Source organism: Lissotriton helveticus, chromosome 11 (genome assembly GCF_964261635.1).
Source record: "Lissotriton helveticus chromosome 11, aLisHel1.1, whole genome shotgun sequence".
Classification (NCBI taxonomy): domain Eukaryota; kingdom Metazoa; phylum Chordata; class Amphibia; order Caudata; family Salamandridae; genus Lissotriton; species Lissotriton helveticus.
In genome coordinates this window covers 1,002,294,442-1,002,321,596 of record NC_136072.1, presented here as the reverse complement: position 1 = coordinate 1,002,321,596, position 27,155 = coordinate 1,002,294,442, and the positions used below count along the sequence as shown (strand labels likewise).

Sequence of the window (27,155 nt, the reverse complement as noted above, 5' to 3'; positions counted from 1 at the left end):
TTAGGATGCGACCACCACCCTGGCTGTCGCATTCCTAATCATTAACATTGCCGCGGGTGCTGCTGTAAGCAGCACTCGCCCCAATGCCAATGAGGCATGCTGTGCATTGCCATGCACAACATCACAGGCACTGCGCGGTGCCTGCCACCTTGTACATGGCAATGAAGAGGGTACCATAAGTGCCCCCAAGTGCACGCCCCCACCCCTCTGGGGCCCACAACGGGCCCCCAAAGCAATTCCCGCCAGCCTTTCCTTGGCGGTATTGCCACCATGGAAAGGCCTTGTCCGCCGGTAAACATAATATGGTTGGCGGTGGCTGGAAGGCACCGCCACCATGTTATGCCCCAGGTCCGCCCGGCCAGCAATTGTACCAATTGCCGACCGGCGGAAAAGCAGCGGTGGTGGAGGGTAAATCATGTTGTGATGGTGGGCGGATCATAATGCCTGCCATTATAATGACTCCCTTAGTTTGATCTGGGGAATTGGTCCTAGGGTGTAGGCTGTCATGCTTGTTTTGCTGTGAAGGGGGCTGCCTCGGAGCAGCGTGCCCAGTTCTAGTGCAAGACTTTCCCATTCGCCTATGATAGTCAGCATGGTATTCCCATTCGACCAGCCAGTCCATGTAGATTTCCATGAGTTAAATTTGTTGATGGTAGTCTGCATCCATTTTATTCTCCTCAGGGGTCTGTGTTGTTCCTCACCGTTTCACTGCAGAGGGGCCTGATAGTGTAATGGCTTCCCGCTGTAATCTGTAGGCACAGCAAAAGGGCTGTATGATCGCTTTTGCTCCGAGGGAGCATTTCATAGCTTAGCATGGCTTTGCCTAATTGCTGTCTCAATAGGATGTAATCAATAGTTGTCTGATTTTTGTAAGTGGGTGGATGGACTATTACCGGCTCAGACAATGTAGATAAAAAGTTTGATGATTTCAAATTGTGGGTTTGAATGGAGGATGTTGAATCTCCCATGGCTCCCAGTGGCGCTGCAGTTGGAATTCCATTCCCCTAGGTGGTGCATATTGAAATCCCCAAGGATAATAGTTTCCAAGGATGCATATTGTGTTATCAGGATTTCAATCTGCTTGATCAGCCGGGTAAGCTTATCATTGGATCCTTGGCCATGGGGATTATAGTATACCTTGATTAATAGTAAGGGTAGTGGTCCTTCAACACCCTTGAGCCCTTTCAAGAAGCGTCGGATTGGTAACGCGGGCCCTCGGGCAATGCCCGAGGGGCCGGTGCCGAGTTCCAACTGTGGGCTGCTTTTTGGAGCAGGCTGGGGGCAGATTTGAGCGGTGTCACTGTTGTTCGGATACAGCCAGCGGCCCAGTGGGTGTATGAGTGGCCTTTCTAGAGGCAGATGGGTGCTCATTACCTCACGTTTAGCAACAGGCAGAGGTGTCACTTTCTTTCTCTTGCAGGGCCAGCTCAATAATGTACGATCAATCAATCAATCAATCAATCAATCAAGAAATTTGTATAGCGCGCTACTCACCTGGAGGGTCTCAAGGCGCTTGGGGGAGAGGGGTCCGCTACTGCTCGAACAGCCAGGTCTTGAGTTGCTTCCTGAAGGAGAGGTGGTCTTGGGTAAGATGGAGGTGGATGGGGAGGGAGTTCCAAGTCTTGGCTGCCAGGTAGGAGAAGGATCTTCCTCCCATGGTGGCTCTTCGAATGCGTGGAAGGGCGGCGAGGGCGTGGCTGGTCGATCATAGCTGGTGGGTGGGAGTGTAGAAGGTAAGGCGGTTGTTGAGGTACCTGGGGCCCAGGTCGTGGAGGGCCTTGTGTGCGTGGGTGAGGAGTCGGAACGTGATTTTCTTGCTGACGGGGAGCCAGTGCAGGTCTCTCAGGTGTCCGGAGATGTGGCTGTGTCGGGGGATGTCCAGGATGAGTCGTGCAGAGGCGTTCTGAATGCGTTGGAGTCTTTTCTGCAGTTTGGCTGTGGTTCCGGTGTAGAGGGTGTTTCCGTAGTCCAGTCGGCTGGTGACGAGTGCCTGGGTGACCGTCTTCCTGGTTTCGGTGGGGATCCATCGGAAGATCTTTCGGAGCATGCGTAAGATGTTGAAACACGCATACCTAGGCGGGCAGGGTGGCCTGAGCGGAAGTGGCCTCACTTGTTTTCAGTCACCAGTGTAAACTAATCTGTGCATTTTTTTTATCTATCCCCCCCTTTTTATAAAATTTCACTCATGCAGTTTTTTTGAGGAAAGGCAATATGCAAATGTGGGCCACTTTTTTTTTAGCGTGCCCGGGCCAATTTTGAATCTCAATCCAACCCTGCTTTAAAGATGCTGACTAGAAGGATGTCGGAAGTGCTTTTTAATTCTGTAAAACACAACTTTAGAGAATGCTTGATATATATGGAGATGCCCCCAGAAGGTCTACCGAATAGGTTTTTATTGCTAGTTTGAAAAATTCTGCGTAGCCTATTAGAGGATTAAGTGTGGTTGCCCACATTTCTTATGCGCAAATTGGGTATGCCCCTGCAAGGAGCGTGGTCGCTGTGGAGCTTTGCAAGATCCTGTGCTTGCCCTCAACATTCTACATCAAGATGTTTAGTGTTTGAGTGCTTCCTACAATACTGCTGTGGTGGTGGGGGTCTAGCTAAATGTTCACGCCAAACTTTCCCACCACATGCTACGGTCAGACTCCAAATTCAATCTTTCTCTGATGTTGCCAACATACAAACAGTTCGGCGGAAGGTCTCTACACTTTAAAGCCTTCTCCTTTTTGAACTTGCATCCTGTAACTCTCCCTTCTTGAAGCACATTTCAAAAATTCACAAACGCCCTAACCAGCAATCTCTTTTATCCTTCCTTAGGTTTACATTATTTTTAACCCATCCTTGTGCCATTTCCTTTACCCCTTCAATGTTTACCTAACATGTAACACTTTCTGTGGATGCCCTAGCATGTGCAAAATCATTAAGCATAGTGCATTGATTTCCTTCATCATCAGCATGGTTTGTGAAGGTTTTCCTCCGTGATATTGCAGTATCACAAAAGAAGATACCTTTCCATTCATTAGTTTATTTTGCATCACATAGGAAGACATTTTCTATATTAATGAATGTTCTTTCCTTCATTCTGTTGAGGAGACGATGGAAAAAGAACATTGACCTCCCTCTGTGAGAGCTATGTCCTTTTAGGGTTCTCTTAGTTTCAGGTCAAGTTTATGGTTAAATTTGCCCGGTTACTTAAAACCCTTGCAAAATTTGAACAGACATTAAAACACGAAAAGTACACAAATGAATGTAAAAGATGTAGCCTCGTGCATCAGGGCATTTTAACAACTGAAAACAGGTTTGAATAAATACATTAAAACCATGTTGTGAAACTGAAGTGCCAGCAGCTCTTTAAAGTGCAGACCCGGCAGTTCCATTGTACGAAATATGCCCATAGGGTGCTCAGTGTGTGGCTCTAAGACAGGTAGCGGGTGCATGCACAGTGGCGTAGCTAGGTCTTTTGCTGCCTTTGGCGGTCCGAGCGGGGGAGAGCTGGTGATTGCTGGGTTTGCCGCAACAGCCATGGAGAAGAGCCGGGGTGTGTGTATATGTAGACTAATATCATTAAAATACACAAGTTCCCAATTTATCACAAAAGATAAACTACTGAATGTAGCACAGACCACATGCTCTAGAGCTCACTAAATCGCATCACAAGACTTCTCTTTGTGACAAGTCACAATGACCATAATGAGAAAGGCAAAACAATGATATAAGTGATGAAATTAAGAATAAAAATTAAACAATGGTGAACAACAAGACTGTCACAAATTATTGTAAGAAAATTTCATACATATTTATTACATATATTTATACATTTGCCATAAATACAATTATCATGTGCATGAAACATAAACACAGAATAAAAAACAGGAATAAAAACAGTGCCAAAATTGTATGTTGAGCTAAAGCAAGAAGTAGTTGTCGACGCAGCGTTTCGGTTTATTTGAAGTTAAAAACACCTTCTTCAGGACAGTTCTAAATTAATAAATACACATAATTATTCTCCCGCACATTAAAGTGAACAGTCATTGTTGTCGCAATTTAAATCACTAGCACTATTCCTACAGTACATCAATATAACTATACATACGAAGCATAATTTACAATGTGGTCACATTATCAATGCATGCATCTCTTTTTCTTTTCTAAGATATTACAGAGTGTGGTCTTTTCGGGTACCTTGTCTTAGTCAATAAACTGTAAGGGTTTCCATGATTAGTGCAAAATGTACAGGTAATATCCTCAATTTTACAAAGCAACTATAGCTACAGGGTACCCAAATATAAGTTACATTCATACCTTCAGCTTAGCACAATTAGGGAGATGCTTATTCTCCTTACTCGTTCCGTGAAGGTGCCGTAGACCATATGTAGGTATGTGGATCCTGTTAGGCAATGATGATTAACCTTAAATTAAAAAAGATACATTTGGAGGCTTTGTAGCAGTATATTTTCTTATATCTCTATTTAATAGTTGCTCCGCCATTTGTTGTATAGACCTATTTACCTTAAAATTTGATTAGGGGGGCTATACGAGTAATCAGAGGAGTCACGAATCATTAGTTCAGGTTTCTGTCCTTGAATCTAAGGAAAACAATTGAAATGAGCCTCAATTTAATGTGACACTCTGTCTGTTGACCTAACAGAAATAAAAATTCTCGCAGCCAACTCACCTAAAGAGGGCGAAGGGAAAGGCAGTGATAATAAATTTCATAATACCACAGATGCAGTATCAATCCTGCTTGGTTTGGTGGCCATATACGAAGGGGGAAAGCTACTCCCAACTGGATATTTCCTTCCGTAGAACAATCTATAAGAAAAAACGATTTATAAATAGGCGTGAACAAGGGTATATCGTGCCTTTTCTAAGCTCACGGGACAAGGCATATATCATGTCTCTTGGGCGCTAACTATGTGTTTTAAGTATATTATTGACAACGCATTACATGGGAAGGTGGTGTAACATGTTATTAAAGGTGTTAGTAATGCCCACCACACATTGTATTTGAATTGGGCTTTCTTCGCGAATATATAAAGGACGGTTTTAAAAAAAAAAGAATTTTATTAACAATGTCACTTAAATGTATGCAATTGTATCGCACTATGCAATGTAGCTTTTTTTGCCCTGTAAACGTTTGTTTGCACTCAATGAGAGACCACTGTAAAGTTAAGACTGTCAACACAGCAATAAAGAGTCTTTTGGCTGATATGAAGATTCTTAAAGGGGCCATCCAGTGCAGTTTAAAAAAACAGTTCTCTTTAACTGGCCCTGCTTCACTAACAATACCCATCCCAGAATGACTCTTATATCATTTCATTCACCACCCTATACTCACCCCCTTACTTGCACTCATTAAATTGCGTATCTGGATCAAAACATCTCCGCTAAAAGCCCACAGGCCCATCCGGTATTGCAGCGCCGGCCTGACGAGGCGCACCCAATGATGAAACATGACACCCCACCAGGTGTGTGAGGGCACTTCGATCTGACCACGCGGATCCCCCTTGATCTGTATGGCCAGATTATCGACTTCACTTGAATAGGGTCAAATTGACCCTTCCTTGAGGAACTACTACCCCCAATGCTTTTGCTTAGGTTTCAGACCTCTTCTGACATCATTCACCGGATGACCCCTTTAATATTTGTTATGTATCAACAAATTTCAATCATACACATAGTAGAACTGAGCCATTTGGTCAGTTTAGATATATCACATTGCATGTGGTACTATGAACATTATCTATCATTTCGATTTCTAATTAGAAATTAGAATATTACACCCCTAATCATCATGTGAGACATGTAAAGTTCTTATGTTATGCTATAAGGACATAGGATACTCATGTGCATGTACTAACAAACCCTCTGGCATCTAAATACTTAAACGTGTCTGTGTCAACACTTACATTTTCAACCTTTTTGCAGGATTTCTGGAAAAAAATAATGATCTCTTGTACAGAAACCTGAAGGAGGTAAGACTGATAAACATACTGCTTCATTTGTATTTAGTAAGCTTGCTTTGCAACAATAATTTCAATGGCTTCATATTTGGTATTTTTTTAAATTAATATATGGCTCAAGGGACCTCACATTTATGGCATATCTCATGCCATTGGGATACAATCTTTGATACGATTTAGCACGGGAAAGGCACTTACAGACCCCTGGTAATGCTACCCGTTGTTTCAGGTGTTTCCCCGGTGTGAGTTATTTAGTATGAGAACATGGTATGTATGCCTATAGTAAACACGATGAGAAAGAGAGAGAGAGATTGGAGTAACTGGAAATAACTGGAAATAACTGGAAACCTAAAGTTGAATTGTTTGATGACATTAAATGGCCATAATACATGCAATCTGGCATGCATGTTTATACAGCATGAAAAATAGGCAAGGATTTATAGAATTCATACCTTACTATTATTAATGAGACAGGACTGCGTATTTGAATCCTAGCGAATTGGCGTGAATGCAAGGATGGAAGCCTGGCAGACAGCACACCTCCATCTCTGAATAAATGCTTGAATTCACACTACCAAAATGTAATTATTGTTGCCTATGTCCCTTAAAGGGATACAGGGTAACTATAAAGTACATTTGTGGTATGATGCAGCAGTCCCATAGTCTGCTATGTTCCTCAGCCAATACCTGAAGATGACAGGTGATACCTGAACGGGACATTGACACAGCAGAACCGGTGTCTAATGTATAGCTTCCGCTTTGTGAATGATGGTTTGAAAACAAGAGTTTGTGACTGCAGGGAAGGCCACAGAATGTCACAGACCATTGATACATTTCCTTGTTAGTCACATGTACCACCAGATTTATTTGAAATTTGCCAGAAAATGTTATGCTGATTTATTTTTTGTACTCACAAACACTGCAATTTAGCCCATTTCAAGCTATGTAAGTACAAAATCATTTTGTTCAACTCCAGGGGCTTATCATGATCCTATTCTCTCCGTTGTGTGGACGCAAAAGGGGTCTGAACATCTCTTTCTCCCATCTTCAGCACAACGCTAAAAATCTCTAAGTTAGTGCATGAGCTCGGAAACACAGGGCAGTAATGTGAAGGGAACTCACACAGAAAAGAACAATGAAGTACTAATGATAACAAGCTTACATCTCTATAGGTATGAGTCTCATTACCTTTAAGTTGCCATGGATCATTTTAATTAGGATGTTATGGGGTGCTGAAGTGCCACCTCATTGAATGTGATCACACTACGTAACAATCATTTGATCAGGACTGCTGGATAAAAACAACATTAACCATGTTTTTAGCTAACTTTTGAGGAGCATTAATTTTGAGGACCCTCTGGTTGTCTCGCGTTTGTGTGTGAAACATGAATGTTGTTGGAAGGTGGTTTATTGGTGGGGGTAAGTATGCACCTAACACCAGTAATAAGGCCACAGACATGGTACTAGGTCCTGAAAAGGATCTCTATAAATGAGTTCCTTGATAAACCCTTAGTACTTGTAAGGCAAAGTCCCCAGTGCTGCAGTACCAGAGTGTGCAGCAGGAGCAGTCATTTAAAATGCAAGCCCTTTAGTGCAGATCTGGATTCCAGCAGGGCAGTCCTCGTTGCAGTTTCTGGCAAAAGAACTGAGAGACTATGCAGCTCTCATATATTTAGCCTCAGGTCCTGGGGATCCAGCAGAGGAGCCCCCCTGACCAGAGGGGCTCAGGGGGCCTCCAAGGCACGTGACTACTTCCTCCAAAGTGTGACATAATCTTGTCCCAGAAAGCACTGCTCTCCTCCCAAAATCCATGATGGCTGAAATTCCAGCAGAGCAGTAAGAGCTAACTAAGCCAACCCACAGTGTGGCTCATTGCTATACCTATCCTCCCCCTACCATCTGAAAATTCCTTCCTTAAGCGTGTTATCTGTCTGGGGCACATGGGACAGGGTAGATAAGCCTGGCATTCCTTGACTGTCTTCGTCTCCTTTGAAACCTCATGCTAATGACCCTTCCCCCCTACTCTGTGATTCCTGTGTAGCAGTAGAGCTCTCTCTCCAGCAGATAGTATCTCCCTTTATAGCCACTTATCACCCAATCAAGGCAGTTAGAGCTGACCAATCAAGGAAGACTGCAGGAAGGCTAGATTTTGGCTTACAGACAAGAAAGTCTTACAACTCCTTTTCTGTGCAAGTTATGATAATTTAACAAGGGCAATCTGTTGGATTTATCAATACCATTCTTGCAAGTCTTTGAATGATATTTTATTTCCTTCCTAGAAATAATTATGTGTTCATAAAATATTCCATAGTCTTAATATTTTAGGTCCAAAAAGTGGCTTGTCATATTTGTGATAGGTGGAAGGAGAAGGTCTACTGGCGAAAGAATTTGGGTTCAGTTGCTTAAGTGAACAACCACTGGAATCAACTAACTAAGTGCATGCAAGGAACTCCAAATGAATAGGTGCAACACCATCAACTCTACCTCGTTCTCTGATGTATTTTGTTGTGGGATGTAACACCATCAGACTATGAATACTTGTGCAACTTTACTTAATCCATTTCCACAAACCCAACATTATATGTAGTCAATTAGGGCCACATTATGTTCATGCTGATGCTCAACATTTTGTGCACTGTGCAGAATGATGAATTTTTATATTACTGAGATTGTCCCTGGTAGTACTGGGATCTATACTGTTAATACTATGCATTTCCTGGTAATTCTGACAGGTATCTCATAAGTGATTTCCTTCTGGAGAAAGGTTTTTGAAATCCTGGTAGAAACAGTGTTTGTGCCAATTATTCTCAAAGTATTGGAGCAAGCTCTATGTAGGGCAGGAAGAGCTGCAATTTTTGCCACCACTCAGTGTATGCTGTGTAACTACTGATCTCCAGACAGCACAGAAAGGCCCTGAGTGTCACTTACACTGAATGGATCAACCACTCTATGTGAATTACAGCTGGCCTATTTTTTTAAGCAAACATTTGAAAAGTATTCTCTTTGTCAGAGCGCAGAGAATGAAATCATGATATGCCCCTTCAAGCCCATTTTACCCTCATCCGTCTACTTGCCACCAAATAGCTACTTTATTTACAATTAGCTCCTCTTTGTTATCTCCATGGCTGTATGCAACCATTTGAAAAGGATGCTGCCACCTCAACTGCCCCTCACCTTACCCCTTTTAGCCTGATTCTATCCCCTGTCAGTAAGCACCACACAGTGAGGTAATGCTACCTCTGTGGTAGTTATGCTTTAGAAAATGAAATGTATTTGCTGTTCACATTTGTAACAGAACGTTATTGAGTGTGCAGCCAATAGCTTTTTGAAGGTGCCACTAGAGCAATTCAGCCCTGATGCCTTTTTTTGGCAGAGAAGTAGGGGTTATTGAGGAAAGCCTTGAGATCCAAAATGTCCTTTGCACAATCATTACTGGATGATCAGATGGTTGTGTGTCCAGGAGCTACTGTTAACTGGGATCTTAGTTGTTCTTTCTTCTTTTTAGGTATTGATAAAGTCTAAGAACTACATAATAAGAGACTGTTTTCATTCATCAGAGTTGGACAACAGAAAAAGACCTGATACAGTGAGTAACTTTTGATAAGCTTTTAAATAAATATTTACATATTTTGTCCTAAGCCCATTACAACTACCGTAATACCTGGCAAGAAAATAAAACAATGCCCTTATTCAAAAGGGGCTTTCAAGATTTAGGACTACTCCCAAAAGATAAATATTTGATGGAGACAGCTGTAACTCATACAGTTTCTTCTGTAGGCAGTTCTGGGTGAAAAAAGGAATCTTGCTACTGTGGTGGGACCCAACATTGACTGATGACGGTGATGTACTCCATGCCATTAACTGTAACTCCCATTAGGATTGCTTGATCAATGCCACCAATAAAAACATTATAACTTTAAAAAAAAAATAGAAATGCTATTGTTATGCATTCCTCCTCTTTTAAAAAGGTAAACGCCCTATCTCTTTACGTGCTATGTTCAGCCTCAAAAGTGAAATGAAAATGTGGCCAGCGGCAGAAGCAGAGAGTCTTGAAGACTGAGGATTTCTTGACAGGCTTCCAGTAGTGCTTGACTAAACAGAGACATACGCTGGTACTTCTATTAATTCTGAGGACCAGATGGGTGGAGGTCTGTTGATAAGAAGTGCAGGAAGCCTGGAGTAAATGTTGTCACATTAGTCAAGGCAACTAATGATCAAAACATGCGCAAGAGTGCCCTTGAGCATCCTAACTCCTTTAAGATCCTTAATCCTTACTCACATTCAGCATCAAAAAACGGGTGATCATTAGCTTGTTGACATGGGCTTCGAAGGAGAGACCATAGTCAAAGATGTTTCTGAGATTGCGAGTAGTGTCAGTCGTAGTGCAGCAGACACAGAGAGAGTCGGGCCACCAGTCAGAAGTCCAGATAGCAGCACTAATAAAGATTGAGAAATTTTGTTGTATTGGTGCTCAGTTAAAGAGAGTTGTCATTAACCTATTAAATGACTTGACAGATACACTGTTAAAACTGAATCGAAAGGGAGGAAAAGTCATCTTGCAGGCTTAGGATGATTTGAGTGTTGAAAAAATTGAAAGCCATAGGCAGCAATCAGGTCGGCCAGTGGAGCAACATACAGGTTGAAGTGCAGGGGCCTCAGGCAAGATCACTGAGGAACACCACACTTGTTGGCGTTAAAGGAGAGGATCTGTTCCATAGAAACCACCTGCATCTGAGTTTCAAGAAAAGAAGCAAACCCACTAAGTACCGGGTCTGGGAGGCCAGCAGCAGCAAGATGGGTAAAGAGAATGTCATGGGAGACTGTGTCAAGCTCCTCTGTCAAATTGAAGCGAATCAAGACCACAGTGCCCCCAGAATCCAGAGTCCCCCTGATGTGGTCAGCAGAGGTAGTAAGCACTTTTTCTTTGCTCATACTAGAGCAAATACCCAATTGATGTTTGTGCAAAACAGAGTGGGCTTCAATATATTTAGAAAGGTGAACAAACAAATCGTCCTATGGGGAGCTAGGACCAAAGGGTTCAGCGGGAGTTTCTTCAGGAAGTTAATAACAAGGACATGTTTTTAAAAAAAAGGGAACTGCCTCTGTAGGCGGGATTAGTTACAGAATCATAGTAAAACAGGGGCCATAGACAGTGTAATACATTTAGTAATCCTGGAAGGACGGGGATCAAAGGGGGAGCCAAACAAGATATCCTTTATTCTGAAGATAATGCCATCCATTTTATCCAGGGTGAAAGTAAACCAAACAGAGAAACTAACAGAGGACATAAAGGGCACACCAGAAGGTAGATTGAGGAGTGAAAGAGCTCAGTATCTGCTAAATCTTAGTGTGAAAAAAGTCAGAGAGAGCTTAGCACAGCTGTTGAGACTTGATTCTCCTTTGTTTATTTTTAATGTACAAGATCCTTTAATCCACATTTGATCCAACAATGACCTTGTGGCAGCCCAGCTTCTTAACCAATGGCAGTGCCAACACCTTAGGAACTATACTGCTGGCTCCATGCGAGGGTAATCTGGAGCGAATATAGCCCTGCCTTAACTATCAGCACACATTTACTACGACCGGGGCTGGACTGGCCATAGCGGGCACCAGGCAATCCCCCAGTGCTCCGCACGGGTGAGGGCCGGTTTTGGGTCCTTGGGGGCCGTTTTTGTTATAGGGCCGTTTTTCCAGCATAACTGCAAAATCGACCCTGTACCAAAATCGGCTGAAAACCGGCCCCGGCAAACAGCTCGGCGGCACCTTCGGCGGCCGAGCACTTTACCAGGGCCGGTTGTGGTTCTCAGTCCGGCCCTGACTACGACATAGATCATGATGCCAACCTTCAACTCTACACTTGTCCCATTTTGTGCATTACGGCAAAGAGATATATATATACTGTAGCCATGTTGTTCCACATGTTTAAAGTGAATTTGGATAAGGAGTAGATAAACTTCCATAGGTTGAGTACAGTTTCATCCCTGCGATGATCCAATTGAGCACATATGATGGATGCTCATAAACTCATCTAACCCCTGTACATGGACAATACTCAGGTTTCACCTTGTGTGCTTCTATGAAAGGCTGCCATGATGAGAGTCATAGTTCATTACCAACATTACGTTTAGTCTAATTAACATGATGGGATCTCCTCATTCCCAAACCCAGCTTGCTGGGCAGTTCACTTAATCAAGCATAGCCATGTATACTGGTGAAAAGTCTGTCAGGGGAGAGAGTTATTGTCAGATTTCTGCTGAAATATTGTCCACCAATGGAGGCTGTAGATCCAGTCGCTTTGTCAGAGAAACAATCACCAGCATGTTGGAGTGCTTTAGTTCTCCTGTGAAACCTAATAAATGGGTGTGAAATGCCTTGATCTCGTTAAAGGAGTTTGGGGACAAATGATATTATACAAAATAACGGACATATCATTGTAAGTGTTATTAAACAAATGTTCTTAATGTGTTTCATAGGTTACTACTCAGTTCAAGCACAGCTTGGCTAGTCTGATAGAAATCTTGATGGCAAAGGAGCCTGCCTACATCCGATGTATCAAGCCAAATTCTGCCAAACAGCCTGGTAAGAGATTCATCACTCAGTCAAATGCTGCACGTGTTCTCCAGTTTCACCTATCGCCTACATGAAGCTGATATATTCTTCTCTTTCCAATCTTCTCACCTTGTCTCCAGTTCAGAAGATCCAATTGTCTCACAGCCATCAGGCTTTGGCTGACTATGTCCCCCCTGCTAAACTCCACAAAAACAGAGCTTACTTTCCCACCCACATATCCAATCATATTCTCAGCCCAATACTCCCCCTGTTAATGTAATAGCCAAATATTAATTCTTCCCTTATGATAAAAATCATCAACTTTGCCACACGCACCCTTATCAACCTTCCTGAAGATCTCACACATTCAAATAAAGACACTGCACCTAAGGGCCTATTCACAAAGGTAAATGCACACATCTGTATTTGCTCACATGTATGTATACTTTTTTGATATTCTCCATTTCTGAGTGTAGATTTCCATTTAAGTGTAGACTTACATGACTCAAACCTCTCACTTCGGGGTTCAAACACCAAAGACTTAATTTCCTAGTGTAAAGATACCTCCTGTAACTTTTGACAGGTGTTTGGGATTTACACTACTGTGGTAGAGATCTTCGTATAGGAAAGTATTTGAAAAATGAGTTATTACCTAAAACATATATTCAACATATTTTAATGTAACATATCATTATAAAATAATTTAAAATACACATTTAACCTAAATCTAATAAAACACAAAATCACAGCAGATTAACTCTTCACACGAATGTTCATGAAATATTTGAATCATTTAGATAAACTTTGTATTCTATTTAAAAAAAAAATTAAATCCCACCCTTGCTAGCATTTTGTTAATTATTATTTAGCATGTTTAATAAAACTGTGTTTAATTAATTATAATTAATTTCCAATGTTTAATAAAAATTGTAAAATATAATTTCATGTTTAAAACTGTTTAATTAATTATTATAGAATGGTAGAATATATTTGTAATGTTCTTATTGTGTATATATATATCAGAAAGAGCTACTTTCGCCGCCACTCCAGTCTCCTTACCAGCAAGCAGACACAGACCCAGATTGAGTGCTTAAGATAATCGTTTAATGTCTGCCATTACGCGTTTCAGTCCTCCAGGGACCTTGATAACATGACGAAATTAAGTTTTTCTAAATATAACTAAGCTTTAACCTTTATTTTTTTCTATTGTGTGTATATATATATATATATATATATATATATATATATATATATATATATATATATATATATATATATATATATATATATATATATAAAAAAAATATATATAAGTATGTGTGCATATATATATATATATATATATATTTATATATATATATACATACATACATATATATATATATATATTACCTACTGGCGATAGCCAGTAGGTATATATAGTTAGGATTTTTTTCCTATGGGATTTTTGAAAATTCTATGTCGAATAACTTTGGCGTTTGAGGACAGAATTGGCTGAAATTTTCAGGAAAATGGAACATTTTGTGTCTGAGCAGCCCCTGAAAATTTGGGGGGGTTTCGTCAAGGGGGGGCCGAGAAAAAAGGGGGGTCCCAAAACGTGTTTTTCCCATGCAATTTTCCATAGGGCGGTTGGCCTCACTTTTAGCCTGAACGGCTGAATGGATTTACACCAAACTTGGCAAAATTGTAGGGACTGGTAGCCCGATGTGCCTTTGCTATGTCTCAAGATATAGGCTCCAGTGGTTTTTACGAAAATTAACTTTGAAAAATATATATTGGGCTACATTGGGCTATATATATGTTGGAGCCCAAATGTAGCCCAATGTAGCCCAATGTAGCCCAATGTAGCCCAAAGATGGCCACCAGAGACAAAAAAAACAAATGTAGCCCAAATATCAGCCAGATGTAGCCCAACTATAGCCCAATGACAGAATGTCCCAGAGTGTTCTAAAGAACAACTAGAGTGCTAACAGTCCTACTTATTACAAAGGTATGGCACACCTGAAGCCATCTTGATTGGAATAAAGTGGTAACTCTTAAAACATTTAATTTAAAAAGGAACAAAATGAGGGGGTTCATTTTGCCATAGAAAGTATGATTAGCGAATATATGACGAAATCCCGCATGTACTATTAGGCCGCAAATTAAAATAACGAAAACGTTTAGAACGAATATACCTTTAGCATACACTAAACAACTAAACTACCCTAAACCCTAAAACACTACCCCCAGCATGACCCTACACTACACAAACAGTACAACACTACCCTAAACCCTAAAACACTACCCCCAGCATGACCCTACACTACACAAACACTACAACACTACCCTAAACCCTAAAACACTACCCCCAGCATGACCCTACACTACGCAAACACTACAACACTACCCAAAACCCTAAAACACTACACCCCAGCATGACCCTACACTGCGCAAACACTACAACACTACCCTAAACCCTAAAACACTACCCCCAGCATGACCCTACACTACACAAACACTACAACACAACCCTAAACCCTAAAACACTACCCCCAGCATGACCCTACACTACGCAAACACTACAACACAACCCTAAACCCTAAAACACTACCCCCAGCATGACCCTACACTACGCAAACACTACAACACTACCCTAAACCCTAAAACACTACCCCCAGCATGACCCTACACTACGCAAACACTACAACACTACCCAAAACCCTAAAACACTACACCCCAGCATGACCCTACACTACGCAAACACTACAACACTACCCTAAACCCTAAAACACTACCCCCAGCATGACCCTACACTACGCAAACACTACAACACTACCCAAAACCCTAAAACACTACCCCCAGCATGACCCTACACTACGCAAACACTACAACACTACCCTAAACCCTAAAACACTACCCCCAGCATGACCCTACACTACGCAAGCACTACAACACTACCCTAAACCCTAAAACACTACCCCCAGCATGACCCTACACTACGCAAACACTACAACACTACCCAAAACCCTAAAACACTACCCCCAGCATGACCCTACACTACGCAAACACTACAATACTACCCAAAACCCTAAAACACTACCCCCCAGCATGACCCTACACTACGCAAACACTACAACACTACCCAAAACCCTAAAACACTACACCCCAGCATGACCCTACACTACGCAAACACTACAACACTACCCAAAACCCTAAAACACTACCCCCAGCATGACCCTACACTACGCAAACACTACAACACTACCCAAAACCCTAAAACACTACCCCCAGCATGACCCTACACTACGCAAACACTACAACACTACCCTAAACCCTAAAATACTACACCCCAGCATGACCCTACACTACGCAAACACTACAACACTACCCAAAACCCTAAAACACTACCCCCAGCATGACCCTACACTACGCAAACACTACAACACTATCCTAAACCCTAAAACACTACGCCCAGCATGACCCTACACTACGCAAACACTACAACACTACCCTAAACCCTAAAACACTAGCCCCAGCATGACCCTACACTACGCAAACACTACAACACAACCCTAAACCCTAAAACACTACCCCCAGCATGACCCTACACTACGCAAACACTACAACACTACCCTAAACCCTAAAACACTACCCCCAGCATGACCCTACACTAAACAACCACCACAACTCTACACTACACTAACACAACACTACACTACACAACACTACACTACACTACACAATCACTAACCCATGAAAAAATTAACACAAACCCACTTACCTCTCTCGTCATCGTGGTTTTCACAACGCAAATGCATTTACCATACATGCCTTTAAAACGTAATTCTTTGTAAAGGCATGCGCGATAAATGCACATGCGTTTTGAAACAATGCGGGATAATGGTATGCGAGGTCAATGACCTTGCGGGATAATGGTATGCGGACTGAAAGTCTGCGGGATAAAAAATGCGGGAAAATGGCTGCAAACCATGATTAGCAGCAGACTTCCCTGGTAAGCACTAGCTTTACTACAGTGATCTAATGAGCAACTAGAGTGCTAACATTCAGAATTTATGGCAAATGTGTGACACATCTGAATGCCTTCTTGGTAGAACCAAAGTAAACAAGCATTGAAAATGCAATAGATCTCGCCCTCGTTTAAGTTAAAGCCATTCTGTTTGTAATGAGGTGGCTTTTTAGCTTTGCTTTTATTAGTGTTTTTAAAACTTTCATGTAAATAACATGCATATGTATGCATATATGTATATGTATGCATGCATTTATATTTATATAGATATGCAGATTATATATGTTTATATATGTATATTACCTACTGGCGATAGCCAGTGGGTATATATAGTTAGGATTTTTTCTCTATGGGATTTCTGAAAATTCTATGTCTAATAACTTTGGCGTTTGTGGACGGAATTGGCTGAAATTTTCAGGAAAATGGCACATTTTGTTACTGAGCAGCCCCTGAAAATTTGGGGGGGGGTTTCGTCAAGGGGGGCCGAGAAAAAAGGGGGGTCCCAAAACGCGTTTTTCCAATTCATTTTTCCATAGGGCGGTTGGACTCACTTTTAGCTCGAACGGCTGAATAGATTTACATGAAACTTGGCAAAATTGTAGATATGGTTTGCCCGACGTGCCTTTGCTATGTCTCAATATATGTGCTCCAGTGGATTTTGAGAAATTAACGTTTAAAAAAATATATATATCTGTGACAGCGCTCCGGTTAGCGCCCCGGTTCGCGTACCTGACGCGTAACGGAACTTCGCGAAGCGAAGCTGATTGGCTCTCCGGTGTCTGTCAACATTCTAAACAGTCCGGAGCGGCCGCCATCTTGTCTCTCGGTACGATCGAGAGACAAGATGTGGTGAAAAACGAAGGGGGAAATGAAGGAAAGGGGGCAAGGTAGACCACTCCTGACCCCCTAGGATTGATGAGGGGGATATTAAAGTCCCCCGCGATTTTTCGCGGTAGAGGCGCTTCCCGGTACGCGAACCGGGCAGCTAACCGGCAGCGTAACGGGAGTCCGCCATCTTGTGTTTTTGGAGCGTCCGGTTCGCGTACCGGGTAGCGTCCCGGTAAGTGTAACAAGGGGAAAACCAAGAGAAACAGTAAAAAAAAAATTAAGGGAATAGATTTGCAGCAAACTTGGCAAAATTGTAGGGACTGTTTGTTTGATGTGCCTTTGCAAGGCCTCAAGATATGTGCACGTGTGGATTTTGTCTAATTAAGGTTAAAAAATATATATATATCTGTAAGCGTGCTCCGGCACGCTTACGTTACGGGTTTTGTTTGCGCTGCAGAGCCGATACGTCACGGTTATGCGACGCGCCATGAGGCGTCTCACGTGGCTACGTGATACGTCACGTAATAAAGAATATATTTTACAGCTATAGATATTAGCTTTTAAAAAACCAATGAAATTCACTTAAAAAACCATAGGTTATAGACCATATATAGTTAGGAATTTGCATTTACAAAACCTTGAAAATTCACTGAAAAAACCATAGGTTAGAGACCATATATAGTTAGCTGGACATTTTATTGACATAAAACCAATGAAATTCCATATATAGTTAGTTGCACTAACTATATATCGCGCACCCGCAATCCACTGCTGATGATGTCACATATTACATCATTCATGACATGGTCAGTGACATCACTGATGACATCACTGATGACATCTCAAATGACATCACTGATGACATCTCAAATGACATCACTGATGACATCATGACACACCAATACCAGTTACTACATATGCACTCACTGATTCCTACGTCTACACACACATTCACTCATTCACCCATACAATCACTCATACATACAGTCACTCATTATTACAACACTATCATATGCACTCATACACCTATGCAGACACTCACACACTGCCACTCATCCATGGAGTTACTCACACACCTAGTCAGTCCTGTAAAGAATCAATCACACTTCCATTTCCTCATCTATACAGTTAAACACAGAACACCATACTTCAGTGACATCACTGATGACATCACTGATGACATCTCAAATGACATCACTGATGACATCTCAAATGACATCACTGATGACATCATGACACACCAATACCAGTTACTACATACGCACTCACTGATTCCTACGTCTACACACACATTCACTCATTCACCCATACAATCACTCATACATACAGTCACTCATTATTACAACACTATCATATGCACTCATACACCTAGTCAGTCCTGTGAAGAATCAATCACACTTCGATTTCCTCATCTATACAGTTAAACACAGAACACCATACTTTTCACACATATACTAACACATACTTACTCTCTTATACAATCACTGATACAAGTACACATTGATATGCACAGAGTCACACACCTCCCAGCCAGTCACACACACACTCAGTCTTCCATACATCCACTCATTCTTCAATATGTAAAACATATTTAAACTTTACAAAAACACACAGACACTAGATGATGTCATCAGTGATGTCATTTGAGATGTCATCAGTGATGTCATCAGTGATGTCATTTGAGATGTCATCAGTGATGTCATCAGTGATGTCACTGACCATGTCATGAATGATGTAATATGTGACATCATCAGCAGTGGATTGCGGGTGCGCGATATATAGTTAGTGCAACTAACTATATATGGAATTTCATTGGTTTTATGTCAATAAAATGTCCAGCTAACTATATATGGTCTCTAACCTATGGTTTTTTCAGTGAATTTTCAAGGTTTTGTAAATGCAAATTCCTAACTATATATGGTCTATAACCTATGTTTTTTTAAGTGAATATATATATATATATATCACAATGGAAAAAATTAAGGTTAAAGCTTAGTTATATTTAGAAAAACTTATTTTCCCTATGCAAACCAAGTTTAAACAACATAAAATTTAAAAATTCTAAAGTTCTAGTTATAACTTTCAATTTATCCACCACCTTCAAATTATTATAATTAGTGGACCTTGTTACACACTCTTCAGCTGCACCAGACAACAGTAACTATAACTCGCCATTACCATGCACTGTGTTTTAACAAATAATTAAATTTGAGAGTTATAAGTGCTGTTATGAATGTTATGATTTTACATGCTATAAGTGATGTAGTATGCTAGGGTATAAACAGTGTACGGAAAAGGCATGAGTTATAGTTAATGTGGTGTGGAGACTGTGTTCGGAGGTGCGCATCTTATAGTAATTTGAAGGTGGTGTGTAAATTATAAATTGAAGTTATAATTGTACGTTTGAAATTTTTTATGTTTGTGTATTTTAAGTTGGGTTTGTATTAAAAAATACATTCGTATTGCTAACTATAAATTATCCTTAACCTTTGTTATTTTTATTGTATGCTAATGGTTTTCATTTTCTAATAAAAATGTGTTTCAAATCACAGTGTGGAGTGTTATTGGCTGGAGTGTCATAAAGTCGAGTGTAGTACAGTACAGTGAAGGAAAGTGTCATAGAGTCTAGTGTCTTAGAGTGGAGTCATTTGAGATGTCATCAATGAAGTCATCAGTGATGTCACTGACCATGTCATGAGTGATGTAATATGTGAGGTCATAAGCAGTGCATTGCTGCGGCATACGTTATAGTTAGCTCAGGTAACTATAACTGCTGAATTTCTCTGGTTTTGTAGAAGTGAAATCTGAGCCAAAATATAATGTCTCGGTAACCTTTGATTTTTTTCAGTAAATTTCTAAGGTTTTTTTACTTGTATTTTTAACTATAATGACCCTGTACCTTTTGTGTTTTAACTATAATGACCCTGTACCTTTTGTTTTTTTGAGTGAATTTCGAAGTTTTTAAAATCTTATTTCCTAACTGTAACCTGTAACCTTTTAGAGTGAGTATGTGACTGAGTGGCTGAGTGTCTCAGTGGGTTTGTGAGTGAGTGTGTGAATATCTCAATGTGTGTGAGAGTGTGTGTGAGTGTCTCAGTGGGCCTGGGAGTGGTGCATAAGTGTCTTGTTGGGCCTTTGAGTGAATGTGGGAGTCTAAGTGGGTCTGTGAGTGGGTGTGACATTTTCTGAGTGTGTGTGTTTCTGAGTGAGTCTGTGAGTGGATGCTTCAGTGTCTCAGTGGGTCTGTGCGTGTGTGTGTGTCTCTCATTGGGTCTGTGACTGGGTGAATGTGTGCTTGAATGGATATTTCAGCGGGTGTGTGGGTCTCTGAGTGGGTCTGTGAGTTGGTGCATGAGTGTATGAGTGGGTCTGTCAGTGGGTATGTGGGAAAAATAGTAGGGGGCACACAGCAGCTGGTCCTAATGCCAGCTCGCCCATGATGGTCCTTCTGTCCAGCTTGCCTGCAGTCTGCTACTCGCTCCTGCCTTTGGTTTTGTGCCTCCTCTGCTCATTTTCTGTTTGTTTTTGTGCCTCTCCTCTGCTCGCTCCTTCCCTTATATGTAGCCTCTTTCTGCCCATTATTTTGCCTCTTTCTACACACTCCTGACCTTTATTCTAACTCTTACTTCTCATTTATGATCTCTATTTTGCCTCTTTCTGCTCATTCTGACTGTTATTTTGCCTCTTTCTGCTTGCTCCTGACCTATATTTTGCCTCTTTATGCTTGTTTCTGACCTTTATTCTACCTCTTTATGCATCCTTATGACCTTTATTTTGCCTCTTTCTGCTCGTTCCTCGCCTTTATTTTGCTTCTTCTGCTTTTTGCAAACTTTATTTTGCCTCTTTCTGCTCATTTCTCACCTTTATTTTGTTTCTTTGTGCTCATTGCTGACCTTTATCTTGCCTCATTCTGCTTGTTTCTCAACTTTATTTTGTGTCTTGCTGCTGGTTTGTGACCTCTATTTTGCCTCTTTCTGCTCGTGGCTGACCTTTATTCTGCCTCTTTCTACTCCCTACTGAACTTTATTTTGCCTCTTTTTTCTGAGTTCTGACCTTCATTCTGCCTCTTTCTGCTCATTCCTGACCTTTTTTTCTGCTTCTTTCTGCTTTCTCCTGCCCTCTATGTTGCCAATTTCTGCTCACTTCTGCCCTCTATGATGCCTCTTTCTGCTTGTTTCTGACCTTTATTCTGCCTCTCTCTGCTCTTTCTGACCTTTATTTTGCCTCTTGCTCCTCGTTTCTGACCTCTGTTTTGTCTCTTTCTGCTTGTTTCTGACCTTTATTCCGCCTCATTTCTCATGCAGCAAGCAGGGAGCTGTACTTGCAGGAGCTGTGTTTTGATCTGTTTCCCTGCACGCATATCTGTGTTTAATTTGTTTTATTATTTTACCGCAGATTCACAACCCTGTCGTGCATTCATGGCAGAAATTAAAAAATACGTTTTTGCCCTTGCAGGGTCCTTCTGGGATCCACCTCAAGAGGCCTCGGGGATCAGAGTAGGCCTACCCTGCCCCCTTTTCTTTATTTTTATGAAGCCAAGTCCTAACACTTCCATTAGGAAGTGTGGGCAGCCGATCAGATTCAGCCTGGAAAATCTGATTCTTATAGATACATAGGATCTGCGTCCCTATATGTACAAATTTGAATTCCTTTTAATAACTCTGCAACTACTGAACGATTTACTGCAATTCGAAAAAATTTCACTTTCTGGACCAACAGCTACATTTCTACAAAATTTTGTGTAATTCCGTTGAGTGGTTCAGTCTGCAGTCGTGTCTAAAATTCCTATTGGATACTTTTGTGATTTTGTGAAGATTCGTCAAACGGCGATATAGGTAAGTAAAGAAAATGCTTTTCCTTTGGAAACATGGTCCTAACTATAACTACCTACTGACGATATATATATATATATATATAGCTGACTCCATTTAGTTTTTTACATAGCTCTTTGAATGTGATGTTACTTTTAGGGTTTCCCCAGTTACCTGCTTTCTTCAGAGAGTTCCTTAATGTGATGATGATTTCAGTCATTGGGCACCGGCCCAATATTATTCAATATCATTTAATTTTATTTAAATTGATTGTACATCAATTTTTGATATTATGGTTTTCTCTATTTATTATTGGGTAGCTGCTGCTATGACATATCTGTTTTTAATCTTTAGGCATGATTCCCGGGGCTCCGGGTACCATTTATTACTGCTGCTAATCCCTATATTTTTTTGTATATACAGATGTTTGCATTTGCACATTTTGCACTTTCTTATAACACTTTGGCACTTTTTTTGGGCAATATTTGTACATGAGTTTGATCTAATATTGTATCTTTGAAGATACATCTTTGCACAAGTGTCATATATTTACAGATATTTTGCTTCATTTGCACATATTTAAACATGAGGATTTATCAAGTATTATTTGCACCATCGTAGAAATGGTTATTTTCCTTCACTATTTATTATGATGTCCTTTCATGTTTTTATACTATATGTGTTAGTTAATATTTATTGTTTTTATCTACAATATTTATTTACGTATTTATGTATTTAAATTTCAAAACTGAAACAGTGTGAAGCATATCTGTATAAACTCAATGTACATACATGAATAGTATCTTTTTAGTTTCTATGACCATGTGATAGTAAGAATGAGGAGTAGACTCAGGTGCATTGTATTTGACCATAACATCTTTAGTTGCACTATTTAAGTATCACGAGAACAGTGGCGTGCCATGTGATCAAGACAGACTGGGTCTGTCGAAACGCGTCATGCTGGGGCACTGGCCAGGACTGACTGGATGCCATTATATCAATAAAGCACTGAGACACTTTAATTGAGTCCCTCGAGTGGTCCGTACCTGGTATTCATCGTGCTGAAGGATGTTGGCGTATTGCAGGTTTTTGCGCTATATATATATATATATATATATATATATATATATATATATATATATATATATATATATATATATGATACAGCTATATACAGAGGGGTTGAGGCAACAGTACAGTACCGCACTTAACAACCAAATAAGTAGGGTAAATTGTTAATCTATGTGTAGTGCACAGAACCAGGAGTAGAACCCCTCTCTACTCCATTTTGAAAGAAACTTTCAAAACAACATTTATCACAAGTGATCCAGCACTCACAGAATTGTGAACAATATGTCCGGTTACTGAGAGTTGGCATATGTTCACCAATGATTTATACTGAAGTCACATCTAAATATTCAATACACTACATAAATCACTGCATCGGACGAAAGTGTCTAAGATCAATTATTCTTTATTCATGTTCTTCCTTTCAAAAACGTAATTGCGTAGTAGATTTAGTAGCCAATGCATTTCGTCCTACACTGACTTCTTCGGGCTACAAAAGTACATACAAAATGTACAATTATATACCATTTTTAAAAACAGGCAGTACTGTATTTCTACACACTTATTTTAATTTACTCATAATTCACCGTATGTAGGTTTGTGAATAGAAATTTGTAGTAGGTGAGTAGTACTACTGTAGCACTACTTTATGTACTGTAAAATGAAGTGTGTGAAAAGGTCACCCAGTGGCTAAAGGCTAAGCACACCACCCAACAAAAATGTCCCAATCTGGTCCATAAAGCAATTCATAGATCTATTATCAGCTCCCAACTATTTTCCTCAACTTGCATCATGTGATGTTCCTGCTAATTCTCTATGGTTGCCCGAGAAACATATTTCTCTTCATTGTCCTTCCCTTCCAACTACTTAAACCCCTTCTCTGGATCTCTTCGCTGATATATATAAAAGCTAGTATCTCCTCTATAGAATTTAAACTAATTCTGAAAACTCCCCTCCTTTCAAATGGAAGTTTCCTCAAGAGGAATTATTAGCTCATATGCTTAGCTATAAATTTGCAGCTTTGTATGTTTCATAGATTGACATACTTGAGTGTTTTCCTACTGTCAAGCGTTGAGTCCAATGGTGATATTTCCATATCAGTGCCAATAAATTGCATTATAAAACAGCTTTAAATAATACCACTTTAGTAGCGCAGTCCCCTCATTTAAAAATAAATCAACAAATGAGGTGAGAGCGCTCTGATCTCTACTGCCCCAAAAACCACAAAACTTCTGATTTCTACCACAAGTGTAATGGAAGAGAGTTCCTCTCAGAGTTCTGCCCGAGATCTTACTTTTATTTAATTGTCTCACTATTTTCCATAACTTCTAAACTATCAGGAATTAATCAATCAATCAATCAGAACAATTTGTATAGCGCGCTACTCACCTGGAGGGTCTCAAGGCGCTGGGGGGGGAGGGGTCCGTTACTGCTCGGAAAGCCAGGTCTTGAGTTGCTTCCTGAAGGAGAGATGGTCCTGGGTCAGCCGTAGGTGGATGGGGAGGGAGTTCCATGTCTTGGCCGCCAGGTAGGAGAAGGATCTTCCTCCGGCGGTGGCTCTGCGGATGCGTGGTACGGTGGCGAGGGTGAGGCTGGTCGATCGCAGCTGGCGGGAGGGCGTGTAGAAAGTGAGGCGGTCGTTGAGGTACTTGGGGCTCAGGTCATGGAGAGCCTTGTGTGCGTGGGTGAGGAGTCCGAACGTGAACCTCTTGCTGTCCGGGAGCCAGTGCAGGTCTCTCAGGTGGGCGGAGATGTGGTTGAGGCGGGGGATGTCCAGGACGAGTCATGTGGAGGCGTTCTGTATGCGTTGAAGTCTTTTCTGTAGTTTGGCAGTGGTTCCCGCATAGAGGGTGTTCCCGTAGTCCATTCGACTGGTGACGAGTGCTTGGGTGACCTTCTTCCTGGTTTCGGTGGGGATCCACCGTAAGATCTTTCGGAGCATGCGCAGGATGTTGAAACAGGATGACGAGACGGCGTTGACTTGTCTGGTCATTGAGAGGGCGGAGTCCAGGATGAAGCCCAGGTTTCGTGCGTGGTCCGTTGGCTTGGGTGTGGTGTCCAGGGCAGGGGGCCACCAGGAGTTGTCCCAGGCGGAGGGGGATGATCCCAGGATGAGGACTTCCGTCTTGTCTGAGTTCAGCTTCAGGCGGCTGTTCTTCATTCATTCGGCGACGTCCTTCATTTCCTCGTGTAGGCTGACTCTGGCGTTGGCAGGGTCGTTGGTGAGGGAGAGGATCAGCTGGGTGTCGTCGGTGTAGGAGATGAGGTTAAGGTTGTGTTGGCTTGCGATGGCTGCGAGGGGGCTCATGTAGACGTTGAAGAGGGTGGGGCTGAGCGAGGATCCTTGAGGTACGCCGCAGATGACTTTGGTGGTCGCGGATCGGAACGGGGGGAGGCGGACTCTCTGGGTTCTTCCGGCGAGGAATGAGATTATCCACTCCAGTGCTTTCCCTTGGATTCCGATGTTACTGAGGCGCTGTATTAGAGTGCGGTGGCAGACTGTGTTGAATGCTGCAGAGAGGTCCAGGAGGATGAGGGCAGCTGTTTCCCCGTTGTCGAGCAGGGATCTGATGTCGTCGGTGGCTGCGATGAGGGCAGTCTCAGTGCTGTGGTTGGCTCGGAAACCGGACTGTGAGGGGTCGAGGGATCCGTTCGTCTCGAGGAAGGCGGCGAGCTGTTTATTGATGGTCTTCTCGATGACTTTGGCAGGAAAAGGGAGGAACGAGATGGGGCGGAAGTTCTTGAGGTAGGTGGGGTCCGCTGTTGGTTTCTTCAGGAGGGCGCTGAGCTCGGCATGCTTCCAGCTCTCCGGGAAGGTGGCGGTGTTAAGGTAGATGTTGATGATGTTACGGAGTTGGGGTGCCATGATGGAGTCGGCCTTGTTGAAGACGTGGTGGGGGTAGGGGTCGATTGGGGATCCGGAGTGGATGGTGTTCATCATGCGGGTGGTGTCTTCAGTGCTGACCGGGGTCCAGTTGCAGAGGGTGGTGGTGGGGGCGTTGGTTCGGTGGTTGGGTGCGTGGTTGGTGCGTCGAAGCTGTTGTGTATGTCGGCGATCTTGCGGTGGAAGAAGGAGGCGAGTGAGTTGCAGAGGTCTTGCGAGGGTGTGATGTCGTTGTTTCTGGTGCTGGGGTTGGAGAGCTCTTTGACGATGCTGAAGAGTGCCTTGCTGTTGTGGGTGTTGTTGTCCAGCCGTTCTTTGAATGTTGTCCTTTTGGTGGTGCGGATAAGCTGGTGATGTGTGCGGGTGGCGTTCTTGAGGGCGGTCATGTTTTCTGTGGTCTGGTTGTGGCACCAGGCTTTTTCGAGGGTGCAGCAGTTTTTCTTGGATGCTTTGAGTTCGTTGGTGAACCAGGAGGCTTTTTTGCTGCCAGGTCTGCTGGAAGGGTTCTTCAGTGGTGCGAGGTCGTCGGCGCAGTTGGTGAGCCACTGTGTGAAGATGCGGGCTGCTTCGTTGGGGTCCGTCGTGTTGGTGGGAGGGTTCTGGCTGAGGGAGGTGGTGAGCTGGTCGGCGGTGATCTTGCTCCAGCTCCTGCGGGGAACCTGTTGTGGGTGGTGGTGGGTCGTGGTTCTCTTGAAGCTGAAGTGGACGCAGCTGTGATCAGTCCAGTGAAGTCCGGTGGAGTGACTGAAGGAGATGTGCTTGCTGGAGGAGAAGACGGGGTCAAGCGTGTGGCCGGCGTAGTGGGTGGGGGTGTTCACCAGTTGCTTGAGTCCGAGGTTAGCGAGGTTGTCCAGCAGGGTGGTGGTGTTGCTGTCGTTGTTGTTCTCCAGGTGGAAGTTGAGGTTTCCTAGGAGGATGTAGTCAGAGGAGGCGAGGGCGTGCGGGCTGATGAAGTCTGCGATGGCTTCGCTGAATTGTGTGCGTGGTCCAGGGGGTCTGTAGATGAGAGTGCCTCTGAGGGTGGTCTTGGGGTCGGTGTATAT

General features: G+C 42.2%; 1 protein-coding gene across 1 annotated transcript in view; it reads left to right on the top strand.

Moving 5' to 3' along the window:
• MYO1H (myosin IH) overlaps positions 1 to 27,155 on the top strand; it is a 749,175-nt gene that overhangs the window by 260,619 nt on the left and 461,401 nt on the right. The window contains exons 15-17 of the mRNA XM_078666099.1: positions 5,929 to 5,975; positions 9,469 to 9,549; positions 12,437 to 12,542. Of these exons, the coding sequence (XP_078522225.1) occupies positions 5,929 to 5,975; positions 9,469 to 9,549; positions 12,437 to 12,542 (234 nt within the window). The remainder of the gene's footprint in view (positions 1 to 5,928; positions 5,976 to 9,468; positions 9,550 to 12,436; positions 12,543 to 27,155) is intronic.